This window comes from Pristiophorus japonicus, chromosome 6 (assembly GCF_044704955.1).
Source record: "Pristiophorus japonicus isolate sPriJap1 chromosome 6, sPriJap1.hap1, whole genome shotgun sequence".
Lineage (NCBI taxonomy): Eukaryota > Metazoa > Chordata > Chondrichthyes > Pristiophoridae > Pristiophorus > Pristiophorus japonicus.
The window spans coordinates 82,016,322-82,038,434 of NC_091982.1; the positions used below are offsets into that span (position 1 = coordinate 82,016,322).

Below are 22,113 nucleotides of genomic sequence, written 5' to 3' on the forward strand. Positions count from 1 at the left end.
GGGTGTGGTGTGTGTGTGGGGGGGGTGTGGTGTGTGTGTGGGGGGGGTGTGGGTGTGTGTGTGGGGGGGGGGGGTGTGTGGGGGTGTGGGGGGGAGTGTGGGTGGGGTGTGTGTGGTGTGTGTGTGGGGGGGGGTGTGTGTGGGGGGGGGGGTGGTGTGTGTGTGTGTGTGGGGGGGGGTGTGGTGTGTGTGTGTGTTTGGGGGGGGGGGTGTGGTGTGTGTGTGTGTGGGGGGGTGTGTGTGGTGTGTGTGTGGGGGGGGGGGTGGTGTGTGTGTGTGTGTGTGTTGGGGGGGGGTGTGGGTGTGTGTGGGGGGCTGTGTGTGTGGGGTGGGGTGTGTGTGGGGGGGAGGTGTGGGGGGGGTGGGTGTGTGTGGTGTGTGTGTGTGTGTGTGTGTGGGGGGGTGTGTGTGGTGTGTGTGTTTTGGGGTGTGTGTGTGTGTGGGTGTGGGGGGGAGGTGTGTGTGGGGGGGGAGGTGTGTGTGGGGGGGGTGTGTGTGGGGGGGGTGTGTGTGTGTGGGGGGGGGGGGTGTGTGTGTGGGGGGGGGGGGTGTGTGTGGGGGGGGGTGTGTGTGTGGGGGGGGGGTGTGTGTGTGGGGGGGGGTGTGTGTGTGGGGGGGGGGTGTGTGTGGGGGGGGGGTGTGTGTGGGGGGGGGGGGTGTGTGTGTGGGGGGGGGGGGGGGTGTGGGTGGGGGGGGGGGGGGGTGTGGGGGGGGGGTGTGTGGGGGGGGGCTGTGTGTGTGTGTGTGGGGGGGGGTGTGTGTGTGGGGGGGGGGGTGTGTGGTGTGTTTGTGTGTGGTGTGTGTGGGGGGTGGTGTGTGGTGTATGTGGGGGGTGGTGTGTGGGGGGGGTGTGTGGTGTGTGTGTGGTGTGGGGGGGTGTGTGGTGTGTGTGTTGGGGGGGTGTGTGTGTGTGGTGGGGGGTGTGTGTGAGGGGGGCGTGTGGGGGTGTGTGTGTGTGTTAGGGGGGCGTGTGTGTGGTGTGTGTGTGGGGGGGGGTGTGTGGTGTGTGTGTGTGGGGGGGGGTGTGTGGTGTGTGTGTGTGGGGGGGGGTGTGTGGTGTGTGTGTGGTGTGGAGTGTGTGTGGGGGTGTGTGTTTGTGTGTGTGGTGTGTGTGGGGGGGGGTGGGGGGGGGTGTGTGTGGTGTGCGTGGGGGGGGGTGTGTGGTGTGTATGGGGGGGATGTGTGGTGTGTGTGTGGTGTGGGTGTGGGCGGGGGTGTGGTGTGTGTGTGTGGGGGGGGGTGTGGTGTGTGTGTGTGTGGGGGGGGGGTGTGGTGTGTGTGTGTGTGGGGGGGGGTGGTGTGTGGCGTGGGGGGGGTGTGTGGTGTGTATGGGGGGGGTGTGTGGTGTGTGGTGTGTGTGTGGGCGGGGGGTGTGGTGTGGGGGGGTGGTGGGTGTGGTGTGTGTGGGGGGGGGGGCGTATGTGGGGGGGGGTGTGTGTGAGGGGGGGGGTGTGTGTGTGAGGGGGGGTGTGTGTGGGGGCGGTGTGTTGGGGGTGGGGGTTGTGTGGTGTGTGAGGGGGGGTGTGGTGTGTGTGTGTGTGTGTGGGGGGGGTGTGTGTGTGTGGGGGGGGGGTGTGGTGTGTGTGTGTGGGGGGGGTGTGGTGTGTGTGTGGGGGGGGGGTGTGGTGTGTGTGTGTGTGGGGGGTGTGTGTGTGTGTGTGTGTGGGGGGGGTGTGGTGTGTGTGTGTGTGTGGGGGGGTGTGGTGTGTGTGTGTGTGGGGGGGGTGTGGTGTGTGTGTGTGTGGGGGGGGTGTGGTGTGTGTGTGTGTGGGGGGGGTGTGGTGTGTGTGTGTGTGGGGGGGGTGTGGTGTGTGTGTGTGTGGGGGGGGTGTGGTGTGTGTGTGTGTGGGGGGGGTGTGGTGTGTGTGTGTGTGGGGGGGGTGTGGTGTGTGTGTGTGTGGGGGGGGTGTGGTGTGTGTGTGTGGGGGGGGTGTGGTGTGTGTGTGTGTGGGGGGGGTGTGGTGTGTGTGTGTGTGGGGGGGGTGTGGTGTGTGTGTGTGTGGGGGGGGTGTGGTGTGTGTGTGTGTGGGGGGGTGTGGTGTGTGTGTGTGGGGGGGGTGTGGTGTGTGTGGGGGGGGGTGTGGTGTGTGTGTGTGTGGGGGGGGGTGTGGTGTGTGTGTGTGGGGGGGGGGGTGGTGGTGTGTGTGTGTGGGGGGGGGGTGTGGTGTGTGTGTGTGTGGGGGGGGTGTGGTGTGTGTGTGTGTGTGGGGGGTGTGGTTTGTGTGTGTGTGTGGGGGGGGGTGTGGTTTGTGTGTGTGTGTGGGGGGGTGTGGTGTGTGTGTGGGGGGGGGTGTGGTGTGTGTGGGGGGGGGTGGTGTGGTGGGGGGGGTGGTGTGTGTGTGGGGGGGTGGTGTGTGTGTGTGTGGGGGGTGTGTGTGTGTGTGGGGGGGTGTGGTGTGTGTGTGGGGGGGGTGTGTGTGTGTGTGGGGGGGGTGTGGTGTGTGTGGGGGGGTGTGGTGTGTGTGTGGGGGGGGTGTGGTGTGTGTGTGGGGGGGGTGTGGGTGTGTGTGGGGGGGGGGTGTGGTGTGTGTGTGGGGGGGGTGTGTGGTGTGTTGGGGGGGGGGTGTGGTGTGTGTGTGGGGGGGGGTGTGTGTGGGGGGGGGGTGTGTGTGTGTGTGTGGGGGGGGGTGTGGTGTGTGTGTGTGTGGGGGGGGGTGTGGTGTGTGTGTGTGTGTGGGGGGGTGTGGTGTGTGTGTGTGTGTGGGGGGGGTGTGGTGTGTGTGTGTTTGTGTGGGGGTGGTGTGTGTGTGTGTGTGTGGGGGGGGTGTGTGGTGTGTGTGGGGTGTGTGTGGGGGGGGGTGTAGTGTGTGTGTGTGGGGGGGGTGGGGTGTGTGTGTGTGTGTGTGTGTGTGTGTGTGTGGTGTCTGTGTGTGGTGTGTGTGTGTGTGGGGGGGTGTGGTGTCTGTGTGTGTGGGGGGGGGTGTGGTGTGTCTGTGTGTGTGGGGGGTGGTGGTGTGTGTGTGTGTGTGGGGGTGTGGTGTGTGTCGTGTGTGTGTGGGGGTGTGTGTGTGTGTGTGTGTGGGGGGGGTGTGGTGTGTGTGTGTGTGTGTGTGTGTGGGGGGGTGGTGTGGTGTGTGTGTGGGGGGGGTGTGTGGTGTGTGTGTGTGGGGGTGTATGTGGTGTGTATTGGGGGTTGTGGGAGAGTGGGGGCAGTGGAGGGGGTGGGTGTGGGGTGGGGTGTGTGGGGTGGAGGAGGGTTGGTGAGGTTGATTTTGAAATCGAGGTTGCTTCACCGGGAGCCTATGTAGGTCAGCGAGCACAGCAGTGGTGGGTGAGCGGGACTTGGTGTGAGTTAAGACATGGGCTGCCGAGTTTTGGATGACCTCAAGTTTACATAGGGTAGAATGTAGGAGGCCAGCCAGAAGTGCGTTCGAGTAGTCAAGTCTCGAGGTAACAAAGGCATGGATGAGGGTTTCAACAGCAGATGAGCTGAGGCAGGGGCAGCGATGGGCAATGTTACGGAGGTGGAAATAGGCAGTTTTATTTATGCCGTGGATATGTGGCCGGAAGCTCATTTCAGGGTCAAATACGACACCTAGGTTGCCGAACAGTGTGGTTCAGTCTCAGTCAGATGCTATGGAGAGGGATGGAGTTGGTGGCTAGAAAACGCAGTTTTTGGCAGGGACCAAAGACAATAGCTTCAGTCTTCCCAATATTTAATTGGAGAAAATTTCTGCTCATCCAGTACTGGGTCGGTTAAGCAGTCTGACAATTTAGAGACCATGGTGGAGTTGAGAGAATTGTTGGTGAGGTAGAGCTGGATGTCGTCAGCGTACATGTGGAAACTGATGCCGTGTTTTCGGATGATGTCACCAGAGGGCAGCATATAGAAGAGAAATAGGAGTGGGCCAAGGACAGATCCTTGGGGGACACCAGAGGTAACAATGCGGGAGTGGGAAGAGAAGCCATTGCAGATAATTTTCTGGCTATGAGTAGATAGATAAGAATGGAACCAGGTGCAGTCCCACCCAGCTGGATGATGGTGAAGAGGCGTTGGAGGAGGATGGAGTCGTCAACTGTGTCAAAGGCTGCAGACAGGTCGAGAAGGACGAGGAGGGTTAGTTTACTTTTGTCACAGTCACAAAGAATGTAATTTGTGACTTTGAGTCCTGTTTCTCGAGTAAAAAGACACAGCTATCTGAGCCTATTATGATTAAGGGCTTTTTAGATATAATAACTTTTATTTTATATAGCGTCTTTAACGTAGTAAAACGTCTCAAGGCACTTCACAACATTGTTACAGACAAACAGATAAATTTGACACCGAGCCACGGAAGAAATTAAGGCAGATGATCAAGAGGTATTTAAAGAGGTAGATTATAAGGAGCGTCTTAAAGAAGGAAAGAGAGGTAGAGAGGCATGGAGGTTTAGTGAGGGAGTTCCAGAGCTTAGGATCCAGGCAGCTGAAGGCACACCCACCGGTGGTTGAGCAGTTATTATTTGGGATGTTTAAGAGGCCAGAATTTGAGGAGCGCAGACATCTTGTGGGATTGTGAGGCTGAAAAAGATTACAGAGATAGGGAGGGGCAAGTCCATGGAGTGATTTGTAAACCAGGATGAGAATTTTTGAAATCGAGGCGTTGTTTAACTAGAAACCAATGTCGGTCAAAGCACAGGGGTGATAGAAACATAGAAACATAGAAAATAGGTGCAGGAGCAGGCCATTCAGCCCTTCTAGCCTGCACCGCCATTCAATGAGTTCATGGCTGAACATGAAACTTCAGTACCCCCTTCCTGCTTTCACGCCATACCCCTTGATCCCCCGAGTAGTAAGGACTTCATCTAACTCCCTTTTGAATATATTTAGTGAATTGGCCTCAACTACTTTCTGTGGTAGAGAATTCCACAGGTTCACCACTCTCTGGGTGAAGAAGTTTCTCCTTATCTCGGTCCTAAATGGCTTACCCCTTATCCTTAGACTGTGACCCCTGGTTCTGGACTTCCCCAACATTGGGAACATTCTTCCTGCATCCAACCTGTCCAAACCCGTCAGAATTTTAAACGTTTCTATGAGGTCCCCTCTCACTCTTCTGAACTCCAGTGAATACAAGCCCAGTTGATCCAGTCTTTCTTGATAGGTCAGTCCCACCATCCCGGGAATCAGTCTGGTGAATCTTCGCTGCACTCCCTCAATAGCAAGAATGTCCTTCCTCAAGTTAGGAGACCAAAACTGCACACAATACTCCAGGTGTGGCCTCACCAAGGCCCTGTACAACTGTAGCAACACCTCCCTGCCCCTGTACTCAAATCCCCTCGCTATGAAGGCCAACATGCCATTTGCTTTCTTAACCGCCTGCTGTACCTGCATGCCAACCTTCAATGACTGATGTACCATGACACCCAGGTCTCGTTGCACCTTCCCTTTTCCTAATCTGTCACCATTCAGATAATAGTCTGTCTCTCTGTTTTTACCACCAAAGTGGATAACCTCACATTTATCCACATTATACTTCATCTGCCACGCATTTGCCCACTCACCTAACCTATCCAAGTCACTCTGCAGCCTCATAGCATCCTCCTCGCAGCTCACACTGCCACCCAACTTAGTGTCATCCGCAAATTTGGAGATACTACATTTAATCCCCTCGTCTAAATCATTAATGTACAATGTAAACAACTGGGGCCCCAGCACAGAACCCTGCGGTACCCCACTAGTCACTGCCTGCCATTCCGAAAAGTACCCATTTACTCCTACTCTTTGCTTCCTGTCTGACAACCAGTTCTCAATCCACGTCAGCACACTACCCCCAATCCCATGTGCTTTAACTTTGCACATTAATCTCCTGTGTGGGACCTTGTCGAAAGCCTTCTGAAAGTCCAAATATACCACATCAACTGGTACTCCTTTGTCCACTTTATTGGAAACATCCTCAAAAAATTCCAGAAGTTTTGTCAAGCATGATCTCCCTTTCACAAATCCATGCTGACTTGGACCTATCATGTCACCATTTTCCAAATGCGCTGCTATGACATCCTTAATAATTGATTCCATCATTTTACCCACTACTGAGGTCAGGCTGACCGGTCTATAATTCCCTGCTTTCTCTCCCCCTCTTTTTTTAAAAAGTGGGGTTACATTGGCTACCCTCCACTCGATAGGAACTGATCCAGAGTCAATGGAATGTTGGAAAATGACTGTCAACGCTATTTCCAAGGCCACCTCCTTAAGTACTCTGGGATGCAGTCCATCAGGCCCTGGGGATTTATCGGCCTTCAATCCCATCAATTTCCCCAACACAATTTCCCGACTAATAAAGATTTCCCTCAGTTCCTCCTCCTTACTAGACCCTCTGACCACTTTTATATCCGGAAGGTTGTTTGTGTCCTCCTTAGTGAATACTGAACCAAAGTACTTGTTCAATTGGTCTGCCATTTCTTTGTTCCCCGTTATGACTTCCCCTGATTCTGACTGCAGGGGACCTACGTTTGTCTTTACTAACCTTTTTCTCTTTACATACCTATAGAAACTTTTGCAATCCGCCTTAATGTTCCCTGCAAGCTTCTTCTCGTACTCCATTTTCCCTGCCCTAATCAAACCCTTTGTCCTCCTCTGCTGAGTTCTAAATTTCTCCCAGTCCCCAGGTTCGCTGCTATTTCTGGCCAATTTGTATGCCATTTCCTTGGCTTTAATACTATCCCTGATTTCCCGAGATAGCCACGGTTGAGCCACCTTCCCTTTTTTATTTTTACGCCAGACAGGAATGTACAATTGTTGTAATGCATCCATGCGGTCTCTAAATGTCTGCCATTGCCCAAGCACAGTCAACCCCTTAAGTATCATTAGCCAATCTATCTTAGCCAATTCATGCCTCATACCTTCAAAGTTACCCTTCTTTAAGTTCTGGACTATGGTCTCTGAATTAACTGTTTCATTCTCCATCCTAATGCAGAATTCCACCATATTATGGTCACTCTTCCCCAAGGGGCCTCGCACAATGAGATTGCTAATTAATCCTCTCTCATTACACAACACCCAGTCTAAGATGGCCTCCCCCCTAGTTGGTTCCTCGACATATTGGACTAGAAAACCATCCCTTATGCACTCCAGGAAATCCTCCTCCATGCAGGCTAGAAGGGCCGAATGGCCTACTCCTGCACCTATTTTCTATGTTTCTATGTTTCTATGTGCATATTAAAGTCACCCATTATAACTGCTGCACCTTTATTGCATGCACTCCTAATTTCCTGTTTGATGCCCTCCCCAACATCACTACTACTGTTTGGAGGTCTGTACACAACTCCCACTAATGATTTTTGCCCTTTAGTGTTCTGCAGCTCTACCCATATAGATTCCACATCATCCAAGCTAATGTCTTTCCTAACTATTGCATTAATCTCCTCTTTAACCAGCAATGCTACCCCACCTCCTTTTCCTTTTATTCTATCCTTCCTGAATGTTGAATACCCCTGGATGTTGAGTTCCCAGCCCTGATCATCCTGGAGCCACGTCTCCGTAATCCCAATCACATCATATTTGTTAACATCTATTTGCACAGTTAATTCATCCACCTTATTGCGGATACTTCTTGCATTAAGACACAAAACCTTGATGGGTGATCTTGACTTGGTTGTTTATATAAAGAATTTTTTTAGGAACCTGTGCTTGGCTCAGTTAGCAACTAAACTTATGGGAACATGCTGGGAATGTGCAAGTAGCAATCACGTAATGTTAAGTTAAGGTTTTTGAATTCAATGCAGATTAAGCTTTCTCTTGCAGCTTCTCCCACTCATCTTGTGTGGAGCCAATATTGAAGTTTTGCTCTCACTTCTGTTTAAAGTTGACCTTATTAAAATCATCAATTTTAATCCAAATTTAGTAAAAATAGGGATTCATTTTGAAGGTATATGATTTGTTATTGGAAGTTTTCTTGTCTAGATGTGAGTGAGCATGGCCCTTTAATGTTTGTTTTTACCTTGGTGATTAATGTGCTTTCAAATACTTGGGTTTGAAAAAGGGAACAAATCTACTTGATACATGACAATTTTATATGAACTAATAATAAATCAAAGGTACATATAAAACTTGGTCTCCTTCATCACCCCTGTAGTAGTAACTGCCTGCTGAACAGTATATTCTGCCGCAATACAATTGCTGGCATCATCATAGGCGGTCCCTCGTGTCAAGGATGACTTACTTCCATGCCAAAAAGGGATGAGTTCACAGGTGTTTCAATGAAGGACCTAAGATTCCAGGTTCTGAACTATATATTGACGGGTGGAAGATGCCTGTGCGTGGATTTTTTTTAACGTGTGGTGACTATTGCACACCAGTCACCACACGGGCTTGACACAGCTTGGTCTTGGTCCAGTGGCAAGGATTAACCAAGATGACTGGAGACCAGCTCTGCTGCATGGACCTAGTGCGCTCACATATCGCAGTGTGGGCTGGCCCGTGCTGCCCCTGAGCTCTCGCCTCCACTGAGCCCCGAACTCTCGCCTCTCCCCGAACTCTCACCTCTCCCCGAACTCTCACCTCTCCCGGATCCCAGTCACCTCGCTCTGCAATCTCTCGCCGCTCCTGATGTACCTGCCCGTTCTCCAATCAGCGACCTGGATTTTGGTGACATCCAATCCAGTTGCCCTTTTCACAGCCGTTGCTCTACTGCACCAGCACGCGCTGTACCTCCTTTAAGACCCTGGCCTGCCGCGCTGAATACCGGATCCATTCTTTAATGATTTAGGAGATGTTGGCTGTCCGTGTGGCTTCAAGACACACTGCTTTTGATTACTCCAGGATCAACTCTACCTTCCTCATTGTTGTGACTGAGTTTACCTCAGTGTCCAGGACACATTGAACCCTCTATTGGTTGCTGCTGGGCTTGTTCCAGTATCTGAGACACATTGAACCCTCCTCATGGCTGTGGCTTTTTCACCACATGCTCTCTTTACCTTTATTACAATCCTTACTTGTTTCCTCTGCCCCGGCGAGCGGAAATGAGAATTCCAGTCTGGGTTGAATACTGGGTTGACATCCAGCGAGGTACTAGTGCCCGATGGGAGAGGACTGTCAACCTGCCACCCATTGTATCTAGCTGGACCCTTCTCGTAGGGCGTTGTTCGTCAGGCTGTGGACCCGTCCATGTAAAAAGGGTCTTCCTTATGGAGCACAATCTACTGGGTATAAAGGCAGTGGATGAATGAGTTGCCTCATCTTTCAAATAATAATTCTCGATGTTAATTGTTAGCAATTGAATTGCAATTGTAGAGATTCTAATTAGCATGTCATTCTCCTGTAACATCATGTGCAGTGTAATAACACCCAACAAATATTCCATCAGTTCAAATAATGTTGTACAGTATCACTGCACCTCAGTTGGCACCATTTGATTATGAGAAGCAGCTGTCTGCTGCAACATCCACTGCTTGCAAAAGAACTAAAGAACCTCATTGTTGTAAAAGTCTACTTGTAATATATATAGAATGATACCCGATGAAGTACACTTCAAGAATGTATAAATACATTGCTGGGTTCAGATGATGTTGGTAAACTGAAGCTTTGATAAAACATTCTCTCTTGTGATGGTCCTGCGCTATACACCATTCTACCTGAATGTAAATTTGAATCCTTGTTTTGAGGAAGTTTTTAATTTTAAAAACTGAAAAATTAAATTAGAAAAAATTAGTTTCATTATCACAGAATGATCAACGCTTGGGAGGGGCTTCCATAGAATTATAGAATATTATAGCAGAGAAGGAGGCCATTTGGCCCATCGAGTCTGCGCCAGCACATTCAAAGAGCAATCCAGTTAATCCCGCTCTATCCCCATATCCCTGAAATGTTTTTCTCCAAGTATTTATCCAATTCCCTTTTTAAGGCAATTATTAAATCTGTATCACCACCCTATCAGGTAGTGCATTCCAAATCATAACCACTCGTTGCGTAAAAAAAGTTTATGTTGCCTCTGTTCTTTTGCCGATCACCTTAAATCTGTGCCTTCTGGTTATCAACCCTGCAGCTTTTGGAAACCGTTTCTCTTTATTTACTCTATATCTAATGATTTTAAACACCTCTATCAAATCTCGTCTTGGCCTTCTCTGCTCAAAGGAGAACAACCCCAGCTTCTCCAGTCTACCCACGTAACTGTAATCCCTTATCCCTGGAATCATTCTAGTAAATCTCTTCTGTACCATCTCCAAACCCTTCATGTCCTTCATGAAGTGTAGTGCCCAGAATTGAACACAATACTCCAGCGGGGGGTGAACTAGTGTTTTATATAGGTTTAGCATAACTTTCTGGCTTTTGTACTCTATGCCTCCATTTATAAAGCACAAGATCCCATATGCTTTATTAACTGCTTTGTTAACATGTCCTACCACCTTCAAAGATTTGTGCACAAACACTGCAGGGTCTCTCTCTTCTTGCAACCCCTTTAAAAAAAAATTGTACCATTTAGCATGTATGGTCTCTTCTCATTCTTCCTACTGAAATGTGTCACCTCACACTTTTCTGTGCTAAATTTCAACTGCCATGTGTCCACCCATTCCACCAGCCTGTCTATGTCCTCTTGAAGTCTATTACTATCTTTTTCATTGTTTACTACGCTTCCAAGTTTTGTGTCATCTGCACATTTTCAAATTGTGCACATTTTCAAATTGTGCCCTCTATTCCCAAGTCCAAGTCATTAATATATATCAAAAACAGCAGTGGTCCTAGTACTGAACCTTGGGGAACTCCATTGTATACTTCCCTCCAGTCTGAAAAACAGCCATTCACTACAACTCTCTGTTTTCTATCCCTTAATCAATTTTGTAATCAATTCCAAAGATTCACAAACCTTGGGAAGAAATTTCTCCTCATCTTACCCCTAAATGGCCAACCTTGTATTCTGAGAGTGTGATCCCTAGTTCTAGACTCCACAGCCAGGAGAAACATCCTCCCAGCATCTACCCTGCCAAGCACTTGAATTTTATATGTTTCAATGATATCACCTCTCATTCTTCCAAACTCTAGGGAATATAGGCCTAGTCTACTCAATCTCTCCTCATAGGGCAATCCCATCATCCTCGGAATCAGTCTAGTGAGCCTTTGTTGCAATCCCTTTAAGGCAAGTATATCCTTCCTTGGGTAAGGAGACCAAATTTGTACACAGTACTTCAGGTGTGGTCTCACAAAGGCCCTATATAATTGTAGTAAGACTTCTTTACTCTTGTACTTCAATCCCTTTGTAATAAAGGCTAACATGCCATTTGCTTTCCTATTTGCTTGCTATTTAAAAAATATTCTGCTTTTCTATTTTTCCTACCACTTTGGATAGCTTAACACGTCTCCACATTATATTCGATCTACCACGTTCTTGCCCACTCAATTAATCTGTCTATATCCCTTTGCAGCCTATTTGCATCTTCCTCACAGCTTATTTTCCCACCTAACTTTGCATCATCAGCAAACTTGGATACATTACACTTGGTCCTCTCATCTAAGTCATTGATATAGATTGTAAATATTATTGTGTCTAGGGCCACATATAAAAAGTGACCATTTTGTTGAGTTTGGAGAGGGCAGCTGACACTTGTAAACAAGCAGGAGTCATGTAATGATTGGCTCTTTTAACTAATTTTTACTCATACTTTCAGCACACTCAAACTCATAACTGAGCCACTTTCTGCTTTTAACGATTGAGATTTGCTGATGCTTTCTGTATTGCAACCTTGTGTCTTTCTGTAAATGATCTGGTTATTTATGTTTTAGTACATTATATACTCATGGCAACAGTTTTTGTGATTGGCAGGTATTGACATATATTAAATATAGTACTGTTCAATTGACGTTCATGGCAGTGTATAAACATCTGCAGTACTTAACTCTTTAAGGAGCGAGTGAACACTATATGCTGCAGTGAGTTACAGTACTAATGAAGTGTATATATCAGGCTATAAGTTCAGTCCTTCTCTTAAACTGACATGAAATTATTTAGTGTGTTGCTTAAAGTTTATCCATAACCATTTCCTCTTCTTTGTAGAATAGTGTAACTGGGTTACTGCCTGCTAGCCCTGAACAGCAGGATGCTTGGGTCCGTGATAATGTGTACAGCATCCTGGCAGTCTGGGGGCTGGGACTGGCCTATCGAAAAACTGCTGATCGAGATGAGGATAAAGCAAAAGCTTATGAGCTTGAGCAGGTGAGTAGCTGTACATAATTGGTAGTTTTTGTTACAAAGCGGAAAATAAAACTATATTCTTACTAGCACCCATAAAGTTTTAATTAAAAAAAAAAGTTTTGGCTACTACTAGTAGTAGTCAAAAGAAATGAGAATTGACCAGTTAACAAGTCCCTGTACAAGGATCACCTGGATTATTTTCATCTACCTCCTACCTTGGTACGAGGCCATATTTTTTTATTCATTAAATTGGAATCTATTCACTTTTATATTTCCTCAACCAAATAATGATAAAGACAGAGAAGATAGTATATGAGAGTAAACTAGCAAGCATTATAAAAACAGACAGTAAGAGCTTCTACAGGTATATAAAAAGGAAACGAGTAGCTAAAGTGAACGTTGGTCCCTTAGAGGATGAGACTGGGGAATTAATAATGGGAAACAGGGAAATGGCAGAGACTTTGAACAGATATTTTGTACCAGTCTTCATGGTAGAGGACACTAAAAACATCCCAATAATTGATAATCAAGGAGCTGTTGGGTGGGTGGAGGGGACTTAAAACTATCACTAGAGATAAAGTACTAGACAAACTAATGGGACTAAAGGTGGGCAAGTTCCCTGGACCTGATGGCCTGCATCCTAGGGTCTTAAAAGAAATGGCTGCAGCGATAGTGCACCTACCAAAATTCCCCGAGTTCTGGAGAGGTCCCAGCGGAGTGGAAAACCGCAAATGTAACGCCCCTATTTAAGAAATTGCCCACGGCGAGATCCGGGCCGTAAGCTTGGCGCTGAGCAGCGCCCTTCAGTGAGACGGTAAGAGATCAGAGGCTTGGCTCGGGCAGGCATTGGGAAGGTCAGAGGTCCATTTTGTGGAAGGAGGAGAGATCAGAGTGACCACACCATTGTGCACACCACGTGCTCGACAGAGACTCCACCGTTGAGTGAGGCCAGCAGCCGGGGGTAGGCCAGAGCGTTGCTGGAGGTAAAGAGGCTAGGACGTCGTTGGAAGAAGGGAGGCCAGGTCGTCGCCGGAGGAATGGAGGCCCGGATGTCGCTGATGGATGGAGGCCCGGAGGGAAGGCTTGCGCGTGAGGTAGGCCCAAACCTGTTTTTGAAGCTGGTCGAAGGCTCACCACCGTAGAGGCCGCCGGGGGTCGCTTGGAGCAGCTGAGTCGTCCGTGGGGAGCGAGAAGCGAGGGTCCATCTGGAGGGACTTGGCAGCAAGGAGGTAGGCTTGGAAGGTAGACTGCAGTTGGGGGAGGGGGGGGGTGGGGATTGGGCACTGGGCCCTTGCAGCACGGTTTAAGGGGTAGGAGTTAGGACCAGAGGGGGCTTAGACAGTGAGGGAGGGGAGGTTTGAGGGAGAAAAGGTGGAAGATGGTCAGATGAAGGCTTGAAGATGAAACACTCCCCGGATCTTCCTCGCTGCAATGCTCCACCTCGCACTCAACAAGTTCCCCGCTGGAGTAGAACTAAACTACAGGACCAGTGGGAACCTGTTCAACCTTTGTTGTCTCCAGGTCAGATCCAAGACCACCCCAACATCTGTCGTCGAACTACAGTACGCGGACGACACTTGCATCTGCACACATTCGGAGACTGAACTCCAAGTCATAGTCAACATCTTCATGGAGATGTACGAAAACATGGGCCTTACACTAAATATCCGTAAGACAAAGGTCCTCCACCAACCTGACCCCACCACACAGCACTGCCCCTCCCAGTCATCAAGATCCACGGCGCGACACTGGACAACGTGGACTACTTTCCATAACTTGGGAGCCTATTATCAGCAAGGGCAGACATCGACAACGAGGTTCAACACCGCCTCCAGTGTGCTAGCGCAGCCTTCGGCCGCCTGAGGAAGAAAGTGTTCGAAGATCAGGCCCTCAAATCTGCCACCAAGCTCATGGTCTACAGGGCTGTAGTGATACCCGCCCTCCTGTATGGCTCAGAGACGTGGACCATATATAGTAGACACCATAAATCGCTGGAGAAATACCACCAACGATGTCTCCGCAAGATCCTGTAAATCCCCTGGGAGGACAGATGCACCAACGTTAGCGTCCTCGATCAGGCCAACATCCCCAGCATCGAAGCAATGACCACACTCTGCCAGCTCCGTTGGGCAGGCCAAATTGTTCACATGCCTGACGTAAGACTCCCAAAGCAAGCACTCTACTCGACAAGTGAGCCCCAGGTGGGCAGAGGAAATGTTTCAAGGACACCCTCAAAGAATCCTTGATAAAATGCAATATCCCCACCGACACTTGGGAGTCCCTGGCCAAAGACTGCCCTAGGTGGAGGAAGAGCATCCGGGAGAGCGCTGAGCACCTCGAGTCTCGTCTCTGAGAGCATGCAGAAAACAGCGGAAGGCGCGTACAGCAAACCAGCCCCAACCCACCCTTTCCTTCAATGACTGTCTGTCCCACCTGTGACAGAGACTGTAATTCCTGTATTGGACTGTTCAGTCACCCAAGAATTCACTTTTAGAGTGGAAGCAAGTCTTTGTCAATTTCAAGGGACATGATGATGATTTAAGAAAAGAGGGAGACAAAAAGCATGAAACTATAGACCAGTTAGCCTAACATCTGTCATTGGGAAAACGCTGGAGTCCATCATTAAGGAAGTAGCAGCAGGACATTTAGAAAATCATAATGCAGTCAAGTAGAGTCAGCATGGTTTAATGAAAGGGAAATCACATTTGACAAATTTGCTGGAGTTCTGTGAGGATGTAACGAGTAGAGTGGATAAAGGGGAACCAGTTGATGTTGTGTATTTGGATTTCTAGAAAGCATTCGATAAGGTGCCACACAAAAGGTTACTGCGCAAGATAAGAGATCACGGGCTTGGGGGTAATATATTGGCATGGTTAGAGGATTGGCTAACTAACAGAAAACAGAAAGTCGGGATAAATGGGTCATTTTTAGGTTGGCAAACTGTAACTAGTGGGGGTGCCACAGGGATCAGTGCTGGGGCCTCAACTATTTACAATTTATATTAATGATTTGGATGAAGGGGCTGAGTGTAACTTAGCCAAATTTGCTGATGATACAAAGATAGGTGGATAGGTGGGAAAGCAAAGAATCTACATCGGGATATAGATAGGCTCAGTGAGTGGGCAAAAATTTGACAGATGGACTATAATGTGAGAAAATGTAAGGTTATCCACTTTGGTAGGAAAAATAAAAAAGTAAATTATTATTTAAAAGGAGAGCGATTACAACATGCTGTAGCAGAAAGGGATCTGGGGGTTCTTGTACATAAAACGCAAAATGTTAGCATGCAGGTACAGCAAGTAATCAGAAAAGCAAATGGAATCTGACCTTTATTGCAAGGGGGGTAGAGTGTAAAAGCAGAGAAGTTCTGCTCCAATTGTATAGGGCGTTGGTAAGACCATACCTGGAGTATTGCGTACAGTTTTGGTCTCCTCGTTTTAGGAAGGATATACTTGCATTGAAGGTGATTCAGAGAAGGTTCACGAGGTTGATTCCTGCGATGAGGGGTTGTCACATGAAGAAAGATTGAGCAGGTTGGGCCTATACTCATTAGAGTTTAAAAGAATGAGAGGTATTATTGAAACGTATAAGATTATGAGGGGGCTTGCCAGGGTATATGCAGAAAGGATGTTTCCCCTCATGGGGGAATCTAGAACTAGGGGGCAAAGTTTCAGAATAAGGATTCGCCCATCTAAAACGGAAATGAGGAGGAATTTCTTCTCTGAGGTCGTGAATCTTTGGAATTCTGTACCCCAGAAAGGCTGGATCTTTGAATATATTTAAGGTGGAGATAGACAGATTTTTGAATGATAAAGGAGTCGAGGGTTATGGGGAGTGGGCAGGGAAATGGAGCTAAGGGCAGGATCAGATCAGCCATGATCTTATCGAATGGCGGAGCAGGCTCGGGTTCTTATGTTCTTATAAACCCTTGTTCAGTAAAATGGGTTGCAGTCTCTTTGATATGTTAACCACTCTTGAGTGTGAGCTAGTTATTCCTGAAGTTCTGTTCAAATGGAAGCTTCCTTAATTCTGTACCCTAGTTCACTTTTAAAGTAATATCTCAGCCTTTGTGTCTTTTATTCTTTGTACCTCTATTGGGTAAGTTTTTTTAACCAAGGCTCTGTCAGGCTGCCAGATGGAATATTGTGGAGAACAGGAGCTTTCTGCAGGTGATGGGGAAGATGGGGTTTTAAGGAAGAGGCATAGTCAACAGGCAGAATCACAGTATAGAAAAGGTGACTGAAATATAGCTGTTCAATGGCTTGTGGAACAGCATTAATGGTGTTCGTATGAAACTGCATCTCAGGCTGATCCACCCTGCTCGTTAAGGAAACCAAAAACAACCTTTTCATCATTAAGTGCCTTGTTTGGGTCAATGAATAAATGTACTGCATTTTGTGGAAAGAAATCAAACAGAACAACCAAGTACCTTGTTCGATGCATGAATTAGCTGATCTCAGCAATCCTGATAGTGGGGGCAATGCGATTGGCATCTCTGGGTTAGTGATGGGGGAATAATTAGCCAGAGTTCCTCCTGATGAATATCCAGTGATGCCTGCTGGAAAGTGCATTTGTGTGAATACAAAATGAGGACCAGGTCTGTCTTGATTGTGATGCACCCTGTGCCTGAATAGTCTGTTCACACTTTAGGTTCATGTGAAGAATGGTTACTTGTGTGAAGTTTCTGAAAGCTGCTTGTCTACCCTGAACAGTACTCAGGCATTGCGAGAGTTAATGGGAGAAAATTGGGGAAGAAGGATATATATGCAGGAATGTACAACATTTTTCTCCCCCCCCCCCCCCCCACGAACTCCACAATTAGTGTTTTTGCAGTGGGAGTTGCTTACATAAAAGAATCTCCAAGCTTAATGCTTAGCAATTGAGTGGGAATACAATGTATTTAAAAAAGAGAAAGATACATTTTAAAATGGAGCAAAGCAAGTGTGGGTGTGTTAGAATTTTCTATAGTTTTAAAATTATTTTAAAGTGACTGTGTAGTTCAAAATGTTTCAGTTTATTTTCTTCTTATGCTTTCGGTGCTACTGTTCCTCTGTACTGGATCTGCCAAAGTGGTTGTAACTTAATCTCTGAACATTTTTGTCATCTCTGAACAGTTTGAAAATGTCATGTGAAAGCTGAGGTGGTGCAGCAGTGCCAGAAAAGGACTGCTGGAGGGTCATGGCCTGGTAGGAATTGCTGACGCCATGTAAACATGTACTTGTTTTTTATCTCATCTTCCAGAGCGTGGTGAAACTGATGCGGGGCTTGCTGAACTGCATGATGAGACAGGTATGAAATCATTCCAGGTTTCACATCCGATCCTTTGCTTGCAAAGTAATTAGTTACATTTATCACTTTGAGCTATTCCAGGTCTTGACATTTGTCCTTTCAACATAATGGACTGCATAGCTAAATAACAGTTACAATGCTTTTCATAACTTAGACATATTACTGATGTTCAATCATTGTTTGCATCTTTAAAAAAAAATATATTATGAAATCTTCTGAATTTTTATGTTATGTTTAAAATGCATTGTGTAAAATGACTTAATTGGTCAAAATTTAACACTGAATCCTGATTTGGGATTTATGAGCTCTTTATTTTGAACTTGTCGGAAAACTTGTGGAGTGGCTAGAGGTAAGAACTATTGGCATTGTATCATGCCGGGAGAAGTGATTAGCTAGATTGACCAGTAGGGCATCAATTTTCTCTCCCCTTCTCCTGAAGACATGCTGTGGTATGGTTCTGTGGGTGCTGTAGTATTTCAGTAGCTCACCCAAGTAGTCATTCTTCATGTCTGAGGCTACATAGAGTGTAGACAGACGTTTTGACCATGGGGGACTTCACAGCTGAGCCCGATTTGGTTCTTACTGGGTATTTGCGCGCACATTTTCTGGGAGTCACTGGATAGTGATCAGGAGCAGAAACCCTGGAGTAGTTTCCCCTTTCCTGAACATGGATATGAAACTAATTGTAGTAGCCCAACTGCTATCTGTTACAATCTGCCTCTGAGGCCTGTTGCGCTCCGGTTTCCTCCTGAACTTTTAGTTGCAATGCTAAACATGGGCAGCAGTCTTGTCTCAGACCTGTCAGATAGGCAGAGGAAACCTTACCCTCTAAAGTTTTTGGGGGAGGGGGCAGTGCAGTATATTAAAGTTGGCTAATCTATAGTTTCTTGCTGATGACAATACTATTCTTTTATACACACAGATTGATAAAGTTGAAAAATTCAAGCACAGTCTGAGTACAAGTGATGCCCTTCATGCAAAATACAACAATGGAACATGTGATACTGTGGTTGATGATGACAAGTGGGGCCACCTGCAGATTGATGCTACCTCTCTCTTTCTTCTTTATCTTGCACAAATGACTGCTTCAGGTAAGGAGAACTAACTGAAATTGCCCCTAAACACAACCCCCACATTAAAGGAACCGATCACCACCTCGTCCCCCTGCAATCGCCACCCCCCCCCCCCCCCCCACCAAAGGTCGCAACCACTCCTGACTGTCTCCACTCCCAATCCCCATATTCCTCGGCCTGTAACCCCCCGGATCCACTTATCTTGCCCTCCCACCCTGATCTCCGGCCCCGAATTCTCTGACCCCCCCCCCCCCCCCCCCAATTCCCGGACCCACTTACCTTACACTTTAAGCTAGTCACAATTAGATTTTCCTCCACTCTTTGCTGGTGGGCTCTGAGGCCATCCTGGCTCCATTATCATACAATCTGTGTGCCATCGCAGCACCTGAATTTCTGGGTCACTATGTTGGATACTTCCAATTTGCTCATGTAAGTTTCTGCGTTGCATTACAATGTTGCCTCTTGCTCTGGCCTGATGCAGACATAACTGTTGACCTATTGTCCTATCACTTTATGATTTCCCCACAAATTGAATCTCCAATCTATAGCTGCCTTGCTAGAAAGGCACAGAGATCAGGGATTTCTCCATAGGAAGTTGTGGAAAATCAGAGTATGAATCACTGTTAGTTGCAATTGTTTGGTCACATTGAAATAGTCATCGCATAGGTATCTTTGACAGACATTTGGGAATTGTTGTCATTCTTACAATGAATCAAATAATGATGCATGAGGACTAAAGAGTAGCACAACTACTTCTGTTTTTCCTGAATTTCATTCATTCTACCTCATCTCCCACTGATGATGTCGATTGAATGTGTTCTTTGCAATCTCTGTAGAGCCCTCTAGTCTCGGACAGAACACAAAAAGGGATCATGTTAAAATTGGGAAGTCCTGCACTGAAAGGAGAAATTTCCTATGGTGTTAGCGTACTTTTAATTTTTGTTTTGAACCTTGATTATAAAAAAATTGACAATCTTTTTAACTGAAAATATGGTAATTCGAGTGCATGATATTGAAAACTCTTGTGCTACAATGCACCTTTTTATGTAGTTCTGTGACCGTGTCTAATTCTTCATTACATGTTGAAGCTTCTTGTTGTTTCTTATAATGCGTGCTTTGTGACCCCCACGAGCACCTGGATTTCTGGGCCACTATGTTTTCTTGAAGTTGCAGCTGACATTGCAAACTTGCACATTGGAAAGTTTTCATTTTTGTTATTGTCTGTGTGGCTGAAGTAGATCTGCTCTGTCTTGAGTTTCTTGGTCACTCTATTGATACCAAAGACACATATATCATAGTGCCACTTTTTGTTTAATGAGGATATGAAATTCTTCCTTAATCTCCCTCTCTATTTTTATAACTCTACAGATTTTCTTTTGCTGTGGCTGAGCAAGCATATCATTCACACTTAGGTCTCTACAGATGTTGTTGGGAAACCAAAGCGCAAAGCAGGAGCCTTGTGATGATGCATCTGTTTTATTCTCTTCCTGCAGCTGAGACAGGGAACTCAGTGACATAGGGAATTGAACCTGAGTATCTCTATTCCAGAGAATGTTTTTTCATTTTCAATGGCTTGCCCCATCGCACAGCCACAGTCCGAGCATTACAGAGCCCACAGAAACTTTGTTTTCTTCATGTCCCACTATCTGTAGCAACATTTGTTTTAATGGGCCCAAGTTTCCACAAGAAAAAAAAACGGGCGCCCCTCCGAGCTGGGCACCCGTTTTTCGCGCCTAAAACGGCGCCTAAAAAAATCCTCGGTATTCTCCACCTACTTACAGGTCCTCTGGCCCTCGGCGCAGCCAGCACGAGCGGAGCCAAGTCCCTGCGCTGAAAACAGTGCCGGGACCTCTGCACATGCGCGCTACAGTTGGCACGCAAGTGCAGTAGCTAGAGGCACCGAACTGTGTGGGAGGGGCCCGAAGCACGCAGCCCCTAGCCCTGGCTGAATGGCCTCACTGGGGCTGCGTGAATAAGGCTCCTCCCACGGCCAGCTCCTGCTCCCCCCCCCCCCCCCGACCGGACCCGACACCCGCTCCCCCCCGCCGACCAGACCCGACCCGACACCCGCTCCCGACACCCGCTCCCCCCGCCGACCAGACCCGACCCGACACCTGCTCCCCCCCCTCCCCCCCCCTCTCTCCCTCCCCCTCCCTCTCTCTCCCTCCCTCCCTATCTCTCTCTCTCCCTCCCTCCCCCCCCTCTCTCTCCCTCCCTCCCTATCCCTCCCTCCCTCTCTCTCTCCCCCTCCCTCCCGCTCAGCGACACGAACGGCTGCAGAATTCTCCCTGGCTGAAGCACTTTCACACAGGTAGGAAGATGGTTTATTTAATCTTTTCTTGGCTTATAAATGTTTATTCAGGTTGGATTTATTTGTATAATATTTGTAGAAGTATAAATAAGGATTTATTGTCGAATTTAATGAGTTCCCTTCCCCCCCCCTCTCCCCCCCCCCCCCCCCCCCCCACCTCGTTCTGGACGCCTAATTTGTAACCTGCGCCTGATTTTGTAATGTGTAGAACAGGTTTTTTCAGTTCTACAAAAATCTTCACTGGCTCCATTCTACTTTAGTTTGGAGTACATTTTCACTGTGGAAACTTTCAAATCGGGCGTCAGTGGCCGGACACGCCCCCTTTTGAAGAAAAAATTCTGTTCTAAACTAGAACTGTTCTACCTGACTAGAACTACAGAAAAAAAAATGTGGAGAATTGCGATTTCTAAAATAGTCCGTTCTCCACCAGTTGCTCCTAAAAATCAGGCGCAAATCATGTGGAAACTTGGGCCCAATGTGTGGTTTTTAAATAATATTTGAATGATTATAATCCTTCATTATATTTGATGGGCCTTCTATTGATGTGTGATCTGTTACCATCACTGATATCTAATTGTAAAATTAGTATCCTGGTAAATTTGTTCTCACAAAATTCACCGATTTATGGTTTTCATAGAAAATAGATGGAATTAAGGAATTTGATCTTAAATACCGGTAAAAATTCTGCATTCACATATAATAAAGAAAGAAAGATTTGCATTTATGTAACGCCTTTCACAATCTCTGGACGTCCCAAAGCGCTTTACAGCCAATGAAGTACTTTTTGAAATGTAGTCACTGTTGTAATGTAGGAAACGCGGCAGCCAATTTGTATACAGCAAGCTCCCTCAAAAAGCAATATTATGTTGATTGAGGGATAAATGTTGGCCAGGATACCTGGGGATAACTCCCCTGTTCTTCTTTCAATAGTGCCATGGGATCTTTTACATCCACTTGAGAAGGTAGATGGGCCTCGGTTTAACGTCTTCACCGAAAGACGGCATCTCCGACAGTGCAACACTCCCTCAGTCTAGATTTTTGTGTTCAAGTCTCTGGATGGGATTCAAACCCACAACCTTCTGACTCGGAAGTGAGAGTGTTACTCACTGAGCTACGGCAGACTTGTCGGGTTGAATTTGACTTACTTAGTCACCATAAATTGGTGTCCCTGATTCTCCTAGTGTTTGAATTCAAAGCATTAATAATGAGTCTATTTTTCCCTTTAGGGCTTCAAATAATTTTTACCCTGGATGAAGTGAATTTTATACAAAATCTTGTGTTTTATATCGAAGTAGCCTACAAAGTTGCAGTGAGTATCCAGATATTCTCAGTTTTCAGTTTT

At 47.3% G+C, this 22,113-nt stretch overlaps 1 protein-coding gene across 7 annotated transcripts in view; it reads left to right on the forward strand.

Moving 5' to 3' along the window:
- The window catches only part of LOC139265726 (phosphorylase b kinase regulatory subunit alpha, skeletal muscle isoform-like), a 259,565-nt gene that overhangs the window by 10,710 nt on the left and 226,742 nt on the right, over window positions 1-22,113 (forward strand). For all 7 annotated transcript variants that reach the window (XM_070883020.1, XM_070883021.1, XM_070883022.1 and 4 more), the window contains exons 2-5: window positions 11,961-12,119; window positions 17,340-17,387; window positions 18,310-18,478; window positions 21,998-22,080. In XM_070883020.1, coding sequence (XP_070739121.1) covers window positions 11,961-12,119; window positions 17,340-17,387; window positions 18,310-18,478; window positions 21,998-22,080 — 459 coding nt within the window. The remainder of the gene's footprint in view (window positions 1-11,960; window positions 12,120-17,339; window positions 17,388-18,309; window positions 18,479-21,997; window positions 22,081-22,113) is intronic.